At 33.7% G+C, this 16,162-nt stretch overlaps 1 protein-coding gene across 1 annotated transcript; it reads left to right on the top strand.

Moving 5' to 3' along the window:
• Positions 1 to 387: 387 nt before the first annotated feature.
• LOC127736094 (holocytochrome c-type synthase-like) lies at positions 388 to 14,442 on the top strand. The gene is made up of 6 exons (XM_052246617.1): positions 388 to 559; positions 2,235 to 2,392; positions 3,883 to 4,030; positions 8,053 to 8,173; positions 8,979 to 9,062; positions 14,082 to 14,442. The coding sequence occupies exons 2-6, from the start codon at positions 2,237 to 2,239 to the stop codon at positions 14,365 to 14,367; spliced, it is 795 nt and encodes a 264-aa protein (XP_052102577.1). The 5' UTR covers positions 388 to 559; positions 2,235 to 2,236; the 3' UTR covers positions 14,368 to 14,442.
• Positions 14,443 to 16,162: the final 1,720 nt, after the last annotated feature.

Here is a 16,162-nt window from a genome sequence, read left to right as displayed (position 1 = left end):
TACAAATTTAATTGCAGTCAGGAAAAGAAACGAAATAAGTAAAAAAAAACAGTGAAAAAAACGATCTAAATATCACAGGCCGAGTTTGTTCACTGTATTTCATTATATAGATAATGTTAGGCCGAGTTTGCTGTAAGACTTAGTCCGTGTTTGCTTTAGGCCGAGTTTGTTTTAGGCCGAGTTTGTTTTAGGCCGAGTTATCCAGCAGCGCCTTTAATAATAAATTTTGATAAAAAAAAATTATAAGTCTTGAATTCAATTCTACACATTGAAATGGTACCATTGAAATCACTATTAATGGATTGATAATAATTAATACATTTTTTTTTATTGCAATAATATTCCAAATTAAAATCTGAATTTACGTAGATCAGGTTTTAGCATTTCACAGTTTGAAAAAGGGCCAGTAACTCTGTACGAAAAAATAAGCATGTTTCGTAAGAATGACATTTACCGTGAATATACTATTTATGTAAACAACAGACTCGCTTAAAACAAATAGTTAGTCATCGTACAACCGACTACAGAATAGAAGTCAACTTAAAACAGTAAATTATTGGTAAGTAATTCTTCAGAAGTTCAAGGATATAACTTTTTTTAGAAGTTTTATTCAAGGACATGACACTGTCACTTGATGCCCAATCGTTATAGTTTGTAATATGAGGCAATTGTTACCTGTGACCGAGCACAAAGTCCGTATAAGATGAATGTTATATGTTCCCTTTGACGAAGGGATCCATTATGTTTTAGTAGTATTTTTTTGTTTCTCATGTACAACTTTGTCATGGTGAAACTGTTTGATATAATTTGTACACTTTTTCTTCTTCCAGGTAAGGAACCAGATTCAAAATTTGAATGTAATTGGGTCCATCTACAATTTTACCTGGCGACCTATTTATTACAAGTTTATGACCCAAAGCTAATCAACAAATCACAACAGGTGTCCTAATTTGTTTTTAAAAGGTAATCTGCCATTCTGATAGGAAATAATGATCCTCAAAACTATTTATTTTTGTCCCGTGCCCAACGCGTTGCGGGGGACATGGAAATACTGGGCGTCCATCAGTACGTCCGTGCATCTGTCCGTCCAGTCTTGTGAGCGTTCTCACGTGTATGAAACTTATATCATAGGTTTAATTCAGCAAAGTCTTGGACAAGTTGAAAATCAGTGGCGATCAACTATTTTTAAAAGAGTAATGCCCCTTGGAAACTTTGTTAGCGCTCTCATGTGTACAATTCTTGCCAGATTTTTATGAAACTTATATCATAGGTTTATATCAGCAATGTCTTGGACGAGTTTGAAAATCAGTGCCGATCAATTATTTTTAAAAGAGTTATGCCCCTTGGAAACCTTAATTATATGGAGAATTGCATTGTTAGCGCTCTCATATGTACAATTCTTGCCAGAAATTTATGAAACTTAAATCATAGGTTTATATTAGCAATGTCTTGGACAAATTTGAAAATCAGTGCCGATCAATAATTTTTAAAAGAGTTATGCCCCTTGGAAATATTAATTACAGGGAGAATTGCCTTATGAGCGCTCTAATGGCATTGTAAAAATCAGACTTGGTTTCTATCCAGTTCTGATTTTAAATCAATGTCATTAGTATTCAGTGAACCTGTTTGGTTTTTTTTTTCTTTCACCGAAACATGACAAATCATCACTTAAAGTTAAATGATGTACAGTGCATAAGAAATTTAAATTGAATGTGGTTTCAATTTGGGTAGAGGAAATCAAGACTCTTGCTGGCTTTAAAGTTGGCTCCAAGTTTTTCAAACAGGCGACAAACAATAGCAGCTGGTGATTTTTCTGGCTCCAACTTATTTGGAGCCAAAGCAGGCCCAGCAACTGTGTTGGCTGACAATACTGATGTTGGAAAATACATGTTTTTTGTAGCTACTCCCCTGGTCAAGGTAGAAAACTTACATTAATGTTACAAATGTTACAGATCTAAGGTCCATGCTTAGATATGTCACATCATTGGCCTGTCATATATTGTTATTGATTATAAATTCTCAATATTGTCATGTTTCTTTTTAGAAGACAAATATTCAATTTTGTTTTTTATCAATTATCTGGATTTTAGACTAGTCTCTAGGTTGCAGACAGTAGAACTGAAATGATGGAAAACACCATATTGTTTAATTGTTTTAATCTGTTTTCACATGACATGCGTACATTTGTAGATCAACAAATTAGTTTGATGTTACCTTTTTATTGTTTTCTTCAGTAATGGGAGCAGCTAATTGTAGTCCAATGGATCAGGGTAAAAAAGACATGAATAACTATCCTAGCGAATGTCCTATGCACCAGGAACAGACAAAGTCTTACCCTAGTGAATGTCCTATGCACAAAGGATCACAAAATGATATTGACCCATTGAATATGGTAATATTATTTATGATAACAGGACTTATATGGAAAGAGTCATTTCTTTATTTTCATGTGAATATACAGATTAATACATTACTTTTTCAATATTGATCAGGTTATCAGACCCAGGCGAAAGCAGAAGGTCTGATATGGGTCGGGGGATGATAACTGGGATGATATGGAAAAAATCACATATTAATCTGTTTTATAACCTTCTGATGTAAGAACACACTCATGCTGATAAATGGTTTAATAGGACATTCTTCAAATGCTTTGCGTACACACCTGTGACATGGTAATGCTTTGAGTACACACCTGTGACATGGTCAAATTCAAATATATTGTATGTTAGCTGATCGGTAACGTTATGATTTGTTTGGACTGTTCCAATCATACTTCCCCTTCATATGCTTTTTATAAATGAGTGACCCAAGGTCATTCTGTGTAAGTAACGTCATTGAACCATGGACTCTAACAGAATATAAGCATTCTGAATATAAGCAAAAGTGAAAGTCGTCAAAACATGGGAGCTTAAACAAACGATGATACAAATTTGTCGAAAGTGAGATTTAAAAAATTTGTTCAGTAATCAAGTAAGTAATTATACAAATTTAATCGATATAGGTTTAAAATATTTATTTGTGGTTTGCATACACAACTACTTGTTGTACATTCTAATATGACGTTCTTCTTTTGCTTTGGAAACAAAGCCATGTTCTAATTCCAATAGAACATGGGCTGCACGTGATTGACGTCAAAATTGAAATTGCAACGTCAGTTGTATTTTGAACAACGTCGGAGATCAAAATAGACATTTTTGTTGGTGTTGCTTGCTAGGAAATTAAATAAAATCATTCTAAAAGTAACTTTACATGTATCTGGTTTTTTTTTAATCGTGAAACGGTTGTTTTTCTATAATGTTTTGGCATCATCAAATCAAAATGGCTGCCTTTCGAACGTGAATTATAGTTCCTCTTCGCAGTACAAAATTTCCAAATTTTCCTATTAGAAATCGAAATGATTCTATCATGCCATGCTTTATGCTCATTTTAACATGGGTAGGCATTATATTTGTCAACATTTTACACCTCGCTAACACTCGGTATAAAGATATTGACAAATATAATGCCTACCCATGTTAAAATGAGCATAGAGCAAGGCATGAAATAATCATTTCTTAAATATATACATGCACATGAATATTTAAACTGCTGTTGTCTGACAGCAATTTCTATCTGTACACTACTTATAATCGGCTTTGAATTTCTCGTTTGGTAATTGCTATGTCCATACTTAGTATGATTCAGTGAGAAAAAACAAATTGACAACGAAAGTACACTGTCAGAACTTTAAATGTATGTAAGATGTAAAAGACCTAAAACATTTCATCATTTTAGAGTTTTCCAAATATTTTGAGTGGCAGAATGATTTTAAAAAGTAGATAATGTCTGGAATGAAGTATAAAAAACTGTCATGAAATAAGTACTGACTTAAAATAATTGCAGATGCCACCACCAAACCAGAGACCATCACCTGATCAGCCATTTCCTTTAGCTACAAACAGAGTTATATCAAATATACCAAAAGCAGGAACAGATGAGAATTGGGTTTATCCTTCACAGCAAATGTTCTGGAATGCCATGCTTAGGAAAGGTAAGATAAGAAATGTGAACAGAGGAAAAGTGGGTGTATCCTTCACAGCAAATGTTCTGGAATGCCATGCTTAGGAAAGGTAAGATAAGAAATGTGAACAGAGGAAAAGTGGGTTTATCCTTCACAGCAAATGTTCTGGAATGCCATGCTTAGGAAAGGTAAGATAAGAAATGTGAACAGAGGAAAAGTGGGTTTATCCTTCACAGCAAATGTTCTGGAATGCCATGCTTAGGAAAGGTAAGATAAGAAATGTGAACAGAGGAAAAGTGGGTTTATCCTTCACAGCAAATGTTCTGGAATGCCATGCTTAGGAAAGGTAAGATAAGAAATGTGAACAGAGGAAAAGTGGGTTTATCCTTCACAGCAAATGTTCTGGAATGCCATGCTTAGGAAAGGTAAGATAAGAAATGTGAACAGAGGAAAAGTGGGTTTATCCTTCACAGCAAATGTTCTGGAATGCCATGCTTAGGAAAGGTAAGATAAGAAATGTGAACAGAGGAAAAGTGGGTTTATCCTTCACAGCAAATGTTCTGGAATGCCATGCTTAGGAAAGGTAAGATAAGAAATGTGAACAGAGGAAAAGTGGGTTTATCCTTCACAGCAAATGTTCTGGAATGCCATGCTTAGGAAAGGTAAGATAAGAAATGTGAACAGAGGAAAAGTGGGTTTATCCTTCACAGCAAATGTTCTGGAATGCCATGCTTAGGAAAGGTAAGATAAGAAATGTGAACAGAGGAAAAGTGGGTGTATCCTTCACAGCAAATGTTCTGGAATGCCATGCTTAGGAAAGGTAAGATAAGAAATGTGAACAGAGGAAAAGTGGGTGTATCATTCACAGCAAATGTTCTGGAATGCCATGCTTAGAAAAGGTAAGATAAGTAATGTGAACAGAGGAAAAGTGGGTGTATTCTTCACAGCAAATGTTCTGGAATGTCATGCTTAGGAAAGGTAAGATAAGAAATGTGAGCAGAGGAAAAGTGGGTGTATCCTTCACAGCAAATGTTCTGGAATGCCATGCTTAGAAAGGTAAGATAAGAAATGTGAACAGAGGAAAACTGGGTGTATCCTTCACAGCAAATGTTCTTGAATGCTATGCTTAGGAAAGGTAAGATAAGAAATGTGAACAGAGGAATAGTGGGTGTTTCCTTCACAGCAAATGTTCTTGAATGCCATGCTTAGGAAAGGTAAGATCAGAAATGTGAACAGAGGAAAAGTGGGTGTATACTTCACAGCAAATGTTCTTGAATGTCATGCTTAGGAAAGGTAAGATAAGAAATGTGAACAGAGGAAAAGTGGGTGTATCCTTCACAGCAAATGTTCTTGAATGCCATGCTTAGGAAAGGTAAGATCAGAAATGTGAACAGAGGAAAAGTGGGTGTATACTTCACAGCAAATGTTCTTGAATGTCATGCTTAGGAAAGGTAAGATAAGAAATGTGAACAGAGGAAAAGTGGGTGTATCCTTCACAGCAATTGTTCTTGAATGCTATGCTTAGGAAAGGTAAGATAAGAAATGTGAACAGAGGAAAACTGGGTGTATCCTTCACAGCAAATGTTCTTGAATGCTATGCTTAGGAAAGGTAAGATAAGAAATGTGAACAGAGGAATAGTGGGTGTTTCCTTCACAGCAAATGTTCTTGAATGCCATGCTTAGGAAAGGTAAGATCAGAAATGTGAACAGAGGAAAAGTGGGTGTATACTTCACAGCAAATGTTCTTGGATGTCATGCTTAGGAAAGGTAAGATAAGAAATGTGAACAGAGGAAAAGTGGGTGTATCCTTCACAGCAAATGTTCTTGAATGCCATGCTTAGGAAAGGTAAGATCAGAAATGTGAACAGAGGAAAAGTGGGTGTATACTTCACAGCAAATGTTCTTGGATGTCATGCTTAGGAAAGGTAAGATAAGAAATGTGAACAGAGGAAAAGTGGGTGTATCCTTCACAGCAAATGTTCTTGAATGCCATGCTTAGGAAAGGTAAGATAAGAAATGTGAACAGAGGAAAAGTGGGTGTATCCTTCACAGCAATTGTTCTTGAATGCTATGCTTAGGAAAGGTAAGATAAGAAATGTGAACAGAGGAAAAGTGGGTGTATCCTTCACAGCAATTGTTCTTGAATGCTATGCTTAGGAAAGGTAAGATAAGAAATGTGAACAGAGGAAAACTGGGTGTATCCTTCACAGCAAATGTTCTTGAATGCTATGCTTAGGAAAGGTAAGATTTAGAGATGTGAACAGAGGAATACATAAATTGGTAACAGGAATCACCAAAAGTATTGGATAGTACAAACAGATCACATAAACCACTATTACTCAACACCTCCCAAGCCATGTCAAACAACAATGAACAACATATAGTCTTAGATAACCTGACTTGGTACAGGCACAAACTGTAGTTGGGTTAAACCAGTTTTTTATGCACACAAAATTCCAAAAAAAAAGTCCATGGTAAAGAATATATAGTCATCAGTTTGGGGGCTGTGAAAATGGTGTATACTTTATAGACATAAGATATAAATTTGTGTAAGAATGATTCTATAACTATTATCTTTACTTTTCAAAGTCAATCTCTAATAGCCTTTGATATAAATATTACTGATTCTGTAAGCAAAGGTATCATTCTAATTTTAAAGATAAAGCATTCCAGAGAGACGATGACAGCTAGTAAATAAAACTGACAATTCAAAACCTGCCAAGCTATAATATTTTTAGCAAGACTCAAATTGTAGTTTGTTTTATGAAATTAGAAGTGATAAAACTAATGAAATCCTTTCAAATTAAGGAATGTATCTTCCTCATGCCACAATCTGATTTGTTATGTGTGTTCGGTTATACTTTTGGTCCTTTTCAATTGTATCAGCTCTTCAAGATTTATGTTAGATATGTTGGCTATTTTATTGTTGATTTTGGTCATGTAGCTCATCAAGTATTTACATTCTAAACCTTCACAGTTTTGGTATTTAGCATTCCTGATGAAGGTGATGAGGGCGTCTGTCTCTACATTTGTTCCTTTGTCTTGTCCCACATTTGTTCCTTTGTCCTGTCCCTACATTTGTTCCTTTGTCTTGTCCCACATTTGTTCCTTTGTCCAGACCCTACATTTGTTCTTTTGTCCTGTCCCTACATTTGTTCCTTTGTCCTGTCCCACATTTGTTCCTTTGTCCTGTCCCTACATTTGTTCCTTTGTCCTATCCTACATTTGTTCCTTTGTCCTGTCCCACATTTGTTCCTTTGTCCTGTCCCACATTTGTTCCTTTGTCCTGTCCCACATTTGTGCCTTTCTCCTCTCCGTACATTTGTTCCTTTTTCCTGTCCCACATTTGTTCCTTTGTCCTGTCCCACATTTGTTCCTTTGTCCTGTCCCTAAATTTGTTCCTTTGTCCTGTCCCATATTTGTATCAGCAATTGCTCCTAAACCCCTAATTACAATTTATTAATTTTTCTCACAATCTTAGTCACCATAATGCTGTTATACTTCCTATTTTGTTTTTGATCAGAATCATTTTTGTGATTTCCTTCAGCATTATCATCTGCTTACTACAAAACACATTTATTTCATTTTTTTCCTCCTAAATCCCTATTCCTATGTTGATGAAATTTTTCAGAATCTTCACCTTTTAAAACTGTAAATTCAGAAGTGAGTTTCGCAAAAATAAGAACTACCATTCTGATATAGGATATATTATCTGTATGAACATTTTCATGAAATGGCAATAATTAATCTCTCATTTGTGTCCATTGTTAAAAAATCGCAATAATAAGTGCTGGCAATAATTTGGGAATTTACTGTAGTATTATTATTTTAATTATTTTTGGGGTTTCCCTTTATACCAAGTCATGGGGGTATCAAATTGTGGTCTTTACTCACAACACCTCTACATTAACCTGAAGTTATTGGGTTATAAATACAAAAATTAGTTGAATGAAACAGATTTATATACTATTTGAAAATAATCATTCAAATATTGTAACAAGTATATAAGAATTCTTATTCTTTGTTATCATTTTAAAGACTTGATGTTGCAGGTTGGCGATGGAAGGAAGAAGATGTCGCAGCAGAAGACATGAATCACATTATACAAATACACAATGCCAACAATGAACAGGCCTGGCAGGAAGTGTTAAAATGGGAGGCATTTCATGCAAGGTAGATTGTAATATCACTAGTAAAGCTGTGCATCATTAAAATCAGATTTGGTATTATGAATGAGGAGCTGTGTGGTAAACATCTGGCAGTGATACAGAAACCAAACAGTACACATTAACAAAAATAGTCACTAAACAGTACACATTAACAAAAATAGTCACTAAACAGTACACATTAACATAAATAGTCACTAAACAGTACACATTAACATAAATAGTCATCTCATATTCTAGAGATTACTTTGAGGTCTTCAACAAAAGACAAGCAGCCACACTTTATGATAAACTATTAATTGTCTCAAGTATAAGATAATAGTTTCATGCAATCAACAGGCATATATTATAAAGGTATAAGAACTGCAGTTGACTCTTGTTATCTATAACTCTGTTGACTGGAAATTCAGCATCAGTCGAAATTTGCTGAATTCTTGATGTTGAAACATAGTAATTTATATTAATTTACTTCAGTCGAATTTCTATGAGTCAAAACTTTGCTTGACTAATTCTACTGTCCAAAAGTATAACAAACAATGTAGTTTTTTTCTATTTCAAAATTTCACACCTGTAAAAAAATTTCCGCTTGGACTAATGTCTTCATCATGCTTATTTACCACTAAAAGATGTCACCTTAATGACTTCACATTCAAATTATGTCATCAAACCCAAGCTTATTCATGTTTATGTAATTTTTAACTGAAATCTTATATTTCCAAAGTCTAAAAATTATGATTAATAATGTTATCATACAATGTGAATTTGCAGGGCACCAATGAAATTAAAACTCATATATCTGATATTTATTTCAGTGAATGTTCTGACCCAAGATTAAAAAAGTTTGGAGGAAAAGCCACAGAGTATTCACCTAGAGCTAGAATCAGGAACTGGTTAGGGTAAGATTAAAAATATGGTTTAAAACAAAAACCGTATTTGTGTTTACAAACATTCTTGCAATTTATGAGTCCCCATTTCAGAGCAATTTCATTAATAGCAAGTTACTGAAAATAACCCTTATACTTTAGTGAAGAGGCTTGCTACAGACATAAGACACATGATAGTTACTGAAAACTACCCTTATACTCTAGTTAAGAGGCTTGCTACAACCATAAGACACTTGATAGTCACTGAAAATTACCCTTATACTCTAGTTAAGAGGCTTGCTACAGACATAAGACACTTGATAGTTACTGAAAATTACCCTTATACTCTTTAGTTAAGAGGCTTGCTACAGACATAAAACACTTGCTAGTTACTGAAAACTACCCTTATACTCTAGTTAAGAGGCTTGCTACAGACATAAGACACTTGATAGTAACTGAAAACTACCCTTATACTCTAGTTAAGAGGCTTGCTACAACCATAAGACACTTGATAGTTACTGAATATTAGCATTTTGTTCTAGTATAAAGGCTTGCTTGAGCAATTTCAACACTTGAGAGTTAATGAAAATCAACATTTTGTGCTATTGTCTGTTTTTTTCAAATCATTATTTTTTTCTTGATGTATGTTTATATATGATATATACGAAGTCTGACTATTAATTTCGCCTCTGTCCTCGTCGTCCGTCATCGTTAACTTTTACAAAAATCTTCTCCTCTGAAACTACTTGGCCAAATTTATCCAAACTTGGCCACAATCAGCATTGGGGTATCTAGTTTAAATAAACAGCTGCGCCATGAGCGCATGATACGCCCGTCGTCTTATGTGTGAATTTTCATGCAATAAGCATAAATAGTTTCTGACATATGGCGTGACATGCGAAAACCCCCTTTTTTTTTTACAAAAAACTCAATATCTCTAAAATAAAATTTGAATCAAAACCAAAAAGTATACAGATCTTTAGATTAATATAACTAAGAAGTGTGTAAAATTTTAAGCAATAATCATAAATCGTTTTTGAGATACGGTGCGACATGTGAAAAACCCCTCCCCCTTTTTTAACAAAATACTCAATATCTCTAAAATAAAATATTGAATCATCACCAAAAAGTATACAGATCTTAAGATTAATATAACTAAGAAGTGTGTAAAGTTTTAAACAATAATCATAAACTGTTTTTGAGATACGGCGCGACATGTGAAAAACCCCTCCCCCTTTTTTAACAAAATACTCAATATCTCTAAAATAAAATATTGAATCATCACCAAAAAGTATACAGATCTTAAGATTAATATAACTAAGAAGTGTGTAAAGTTTTAAGCAATAATCATAAATTGTTTTTGAGATACGGCGCGACATGTGAAAAAAAACACACACCTGTTTTAGTTACTAAGTCCTGTAACTCAAAAAGTTTTAATCTTATTTTCACCAAAAAGTATACAGATCGTTTGACCATCATAAGAAACAACTATGTTAAGTTTCATGAAATTTGGATAAGTCATTCTCAAGTTAAGGTGCGACATGTTTACGCCGGACAGACAGACAGACGGACAGACAGACGGACGGACGCCGGACATTTGTATAACATAATACGTCCCGTCAAAAATTTGACGGGCGTATAAAAATGTGTCCAATGACCCCACCTGCCAACCAAGATGGCCGACATGGCTAAAATTAGAACATGGAGAAAATGCAAGTTCTGTCTTTTATTTTGAAAACCTTTATAAATAGAGAAAATCTGACAAAAAGTAAAAATGTGCAGAATGTTGAGCTCTACCAATTGTTTATATACATCAAAACTGTCAGACGACTTCTTATAGGAGTTACTTAAATGACAAATTTTACCATTTTTTTTTTCATTTTTGCCTGTTATCTTGAAAACTATAATAGATAGGGAGAAACTTTAAAATGCAAAAAAGATCAGCAAAACAAGTTCTACAAATAAGTCCGCATGGTCGAAATCATCAGTCGACTCCTTATTAGTGTTATTGCCCTTTGATGACGATTTTTACCAATTTTTTTGCGTTTTTGCCTTATATCTTTAAAATTATAATAGATAGATAGAAATTTAAATAAGCAAAAATGATCAGCAAGACAAGATCTACAATTTAGACAATTTAGGAAATTGTCTGACGACTCCTTATTGGAGTTATTGCCCTTTAATGACGATTGTTACCTTTTTTTAACGTTTTGCATTATAAGATAAGGTCTACTAACAAGTCAAATTTTGCAGATAAAGTTAGTAGACTGTCACTCTTTGTAGGAGTGATTGCCCTTAAATGAGGTTTTTTTTAACCTCTTTTGTGTATTGAGCAAAAACTAAAGAAGATAGAGAGAAACTAAACGGACTAAATGATCTGACAGCAATACAAGATCAACAAAACAGAGGTTTTTGTCATGAATTCTATTCTCGTCTACAATGTTGGAGAGTGTCATTTGTTGTATATGCATATAGACCAAGTTGAGCGACACAGGCTCTTTAGAGCCTCTAGTTTTATTAAGAATTATTTAATTATTGTAACAATTGCTGATATACTCAAACTACATAAACTACTTACTGTAGGTCCAATTTCACAAGTAAAACATCCCTTTCAGCAAGGAGATTTTAATTCTTAGACTGAACTTCAAACTGAAGTGGATGTTGAAATGGAAGAGGATTTTATCACATCTAATATCGTAAAAAATGAACAAATTTAGGTTGGCAGTCAAACCTCTTTTTACAAAAAACGGATTGAAGGAAGTATGATTAATTGATTAATGTTAAACCATTGTTGGATGTCAGCCTATTCATATACCGTGGTTTCTTTTTTTTAGAATCAACGCTTCCTAAATCTGTCGCTGAAATGGACTCACCAAATTTTCTTCAATTGTTTCCTTTGTGTGCCTAATTGTCCCCTGCGTAACGCATTGCACGGGGACATGGAAATACCGGGCGTCCATCTGTCCGTCTGTCCGTCCAGTCTTGTTAGCGCTCTCATGTGTACAATTCTTGCCAGATTTTTATGAAACTTATATCATAGGTTTATATCAGCAACGTCTTAGACGAGTTCGAAAATCAGTGCCAATCAATTATTTTTAAAAGAGTTATGCTCCTTGGACACATTAATTTTATGGAAAATTGCATCGTTAGTGCTCTCATGTGTACAATTCTTGCCAGAATTTATGAAACTTATATCAGAGGTTTATATTAGCAATGTCTTGGAGGAATTTGAAAATCAGTGCCAATCAATTATTTTTAAGAGTATTGCCCCTCGGAAACATTAATTTTATGGAAAATTGCATCGTTAGCGCTCTCATATGTACAATTCTTGCCAGAATTTTATGAAACTTATATCATAGGTTTATATCAGCAATGTCTTTGACACTCTGGTCAATTATTTTTAACGAGTTTGCCCCTTGGAAATATAAATTATAATGGAAATCACATTGCATTTGCTCTGAAGCCTTCATTTCTCTTCAGATATTAATAAAAAGTTTTAAAGAACAAAAAAAAGAGTGCTTTTTTTTGTTATTGCCCTTGTACCTTGGATAGATAAAATATGTGCAACACAGGGGACATTGGAACTCTGTTCTTTTATTTCATTAAGTTCAAATTGGCTAATGTAACATTAAGGGCTGTCTTAGCCTTGTGGTAAGGTGTAATATTTCTATAAGTTGACATTAGGGGCTGTCTTAGCCTTGCTGTAAGGTGTAATATTTCTATAGTTGACATTAGGGACTGTCTTAGTCTCTTAGCCTTGCTGTAAGATGTAATATTTCTATAAGTTGACATTAGGGACTGTCTTAGCCTTGCTGTAAGGTGTAATATTTCTATAGTTGACATTAGGGACTGTCTTAGCCTTGCTGTAAGATGTAATATTTCTATAAGTTGACATTAGGGACTGTTTAAGCCTTGCTGTAAGGTGTAATATTTCTAAAGTTGACATTAGGGACTGTCTTAGCCTTGCTGTAAGGTGTAATTTTTCTATAGTTGACATTAGGGACTGTTTTAGCCTTGCTGTAAGGTGTAATATTTCTATAAGTTGACATTAGGGAATGTCTTAGCCTTGCTGTAAGGTGTAATATTTCTATAAGTTGACATTAGGGACTGTCTTAGCCTTGCTGTAAGGTGTAATATTTCTATAAATTGACATTAGGGGCTGTCATAGCCTTGCTGTAAGGTGTAATATTTCTATAAATTGACATTAGGGGCTGTCATAGCCTTGCTGTAAGGTGTAATATTTCTATAAGTTGACATTAGGGGCTGTCATAGCCTTGCTGTAAGGTGTAATATTTCTATAGTTGACATAAGGGACTGTCTTAGCCTTGCTGTAATCCTTTTCTATTCCTATTGATATTGTATGTAGAAACCAAGTAAGAGAGATCTTTAACCAATCAATCCTTTTCTACTCCTATTGATAATGGATGTAGATACCAAGTAAGAGAGATCTTTAACCAATCAATCCTTTTCTATTCCTATTGATATTGTATGTAGATACCAAGTAAGAGAGATCTTCAACCTATCAATCCTTTTCTATTCCTATTGATATTGAATGTAGATACCAAGTAAGAGAGATCTTTAACTCAAAGTTCAATTAAATAATGCTACACAAAGACAACAACATCGTAGATTACTGCAAGGAAAACCTTTATTATGGTCTACATGTTTCGCCACTTACGGTGGCGTCTTCAGGACAATTTAAACATAGAAAACAAATACTGAAGTACATAAAATGCGGTGCATATGGGGTTACAAAGGTTAACAAGACGTAACGTCACAATAATTGATTTGATGACGTTAAAGTGAAAGTGAAAGTAAAAGTTTTTGATTTGACGACGTTAAAATGAAAGTGAAAGTAAAAGTTAATAATGAATTGTCAGTGTCTTTTCCAAAATGGACCACACCTCACAGGACATACCGTACCATTCCAAAAAGCCTTTTACTTAAATTCAGGAACCAAATACAACTTAGACTTCACACATTCTAGTACTTGGTAGGAATGGAATGCTCATTATATACAATTTGTTCAATGGAATAAATTTATAATTGTAGATACGATCTGCCATTTGACCGCCACGATTGGATAGTAGATAGATGTGGTAAAGAAGTGAGATATATCATTGATTATTACGATGGTGGAAAAGTACAAGAAAACTATCAGTTTACATTACTGGATGTTCGTCCAGCCTTGGATTCATTTGGAGCATTCTATGACAGAATGAAAGTAGCAGGTATTCGCTGGAGAATGGATCTTAAATACAAACTATTTGGAAGTGATTCAGAGAATAGTATTGATAATCATCATGAGGCTACCAGTCAAACAAAGGAGTCAACGTAATGATAATATTAACTGTGATATAAATGTTTCAGTGTGTTTGTTCATATTGTAAATAAATTGTTTATGATATATCTTTTTTTGCCTCTTACATTGTAAAATCTTTGTTTTCAAAGTAAAACTTGATGGCAGTTATGAAATGTCTCTAAATTTCCATCTTATTTCATTTTTTTTCAGTTGCGACTTTTGTTTTAGTTTAGACATATTTTATTTGCATAAATACAAATTAGATAAGACACAATTCAAACAGACTTATGAAGTCTTCTCCATTTAACATATTTACCAATACAATATATAAGAGCATGCATACATAAAATATTACTTCAGCATTTGAATAAATTGGACAGAAATTTATAAATTTCAAAAAGAAGAAAATGAACCAAAAAAAACCCCAAAAAACTAACTTATGCATTTGGTCTCTGGTGGAAAGTTGTCTCATTGGCAATCATACCACATCTTCTTATTTTTATATGACCCTATAGATGATGATGTGTCTGTGGTCATGTTTCACTATCTAAACAATATGGCATCTCTTCAATCCTCTAATTAACTCAAACACATGTGTAAAGATATTTTCATTTTCCTCCTGAGTAAGTCGACAACTACCATAGTGTAATAGTTCTATGTTTATTGGATAGTTATTTGAGAGCCAGTTAAGAGTTCTATATTTAATGGATAGTTATTTGAGAGCCAGTTAAGAGTTCTATATTTAATGGATAGTTATTTGGGAGCCCGTTAAGAGTTCTATATTTAATGGATAGTTATTTGGGAGCCAGCTAAGATTTTTCTATTTAATGGATAGTTATTTGGGAGCCAGCTAAGATTTTCTATATTTAATGGATAGTTATTTGGGAGCCAGCTAAGATTTTTTATATTTAATGGATAGTTATTTGGGAGCCAGCTAAGATTTTCTATGTTTAATGGATAGATATTCGGGAGCCAGCTAAGATTTTTTATAGTTAATGGGTAGTTATTTGAGAGCCAGCTAAGATTTTCTATATTTAATGGATAGTAATTTGGGAGCCAGCTAAGATTTTCTATATTTAATGGATAGTTATTTGGGAGACAGCTAAGATTTTCTATATTTAATGGAAAGTGATTTGGGAGCCAGCTAAGATTTTTGTTTCTAGACAGTTAGAAAAGTTTATGATTTTAATGTTTTTAATATGAACACAGCCATGAAGAATTATTTGACATATTTTTATTATAAGATAAGGTGATGTGGTATGATTGCCAATGAAACAACTGTCCACCAAAGACCACATGATGTAGATGTTAGCACATAAAGGTATTTTTTAGAGATGATACTTCAGTCCAGATGACAGTGATGGCAATGGCTGTGAATTACTTTGAAATTTATGATTTCATTTGAAGTGCTTTTTAATTCAAGGAGATGTGTGGTATACATCCAAGAGACCGTAACGCAATGAAACAGAAAACCAAAAGATCTAAAGCTGTAAGTGAACTCACAAAAGGTCTGTCCAGCTCTTAAGGAGGAGTTTCTTGTCTTGATTTTTACTAATTTTTGCAGAAACCATAATAGATAGTGAGAAACTGTAAATTGTTAAAATATTCCAGAAAAAAAAATATCTACAAGTAAATCAACATGGCCAAAATTGATAATTGACCTCTAATAGGAGTAATTGCCCTTGAAAGAGATTTTTGCAGAAACCATAATAGATGGCGAAAAACTGTAAATAGCAAAGACTTTCAGCAAAATACATGTAGGACCTACAATTAAATCAAAATCTTCAATTGACCCCATATACGAGTTATTGCCATAGAAAGATTGTTTTTA

This window comes from Mytilus californianus, unplaced genomic scaffold (assembly GCF_021869535.1).
Source record: "Mytilus californianus isolate M0D057914Y unplaced genomic scaffold, xbMytCali1.0.p SCAF_1, whole genome shotgun sequence".
Classification (NCBI taxonomy): Eukaryota; Metazoa; Mollusca; class Bivalvia; order Mytilida; family Mytilidae; genus Mytilus; species Mytilus californianus.
This window is presented reverse-complemented; position numbering and strand designations above follow the sequence as displayed.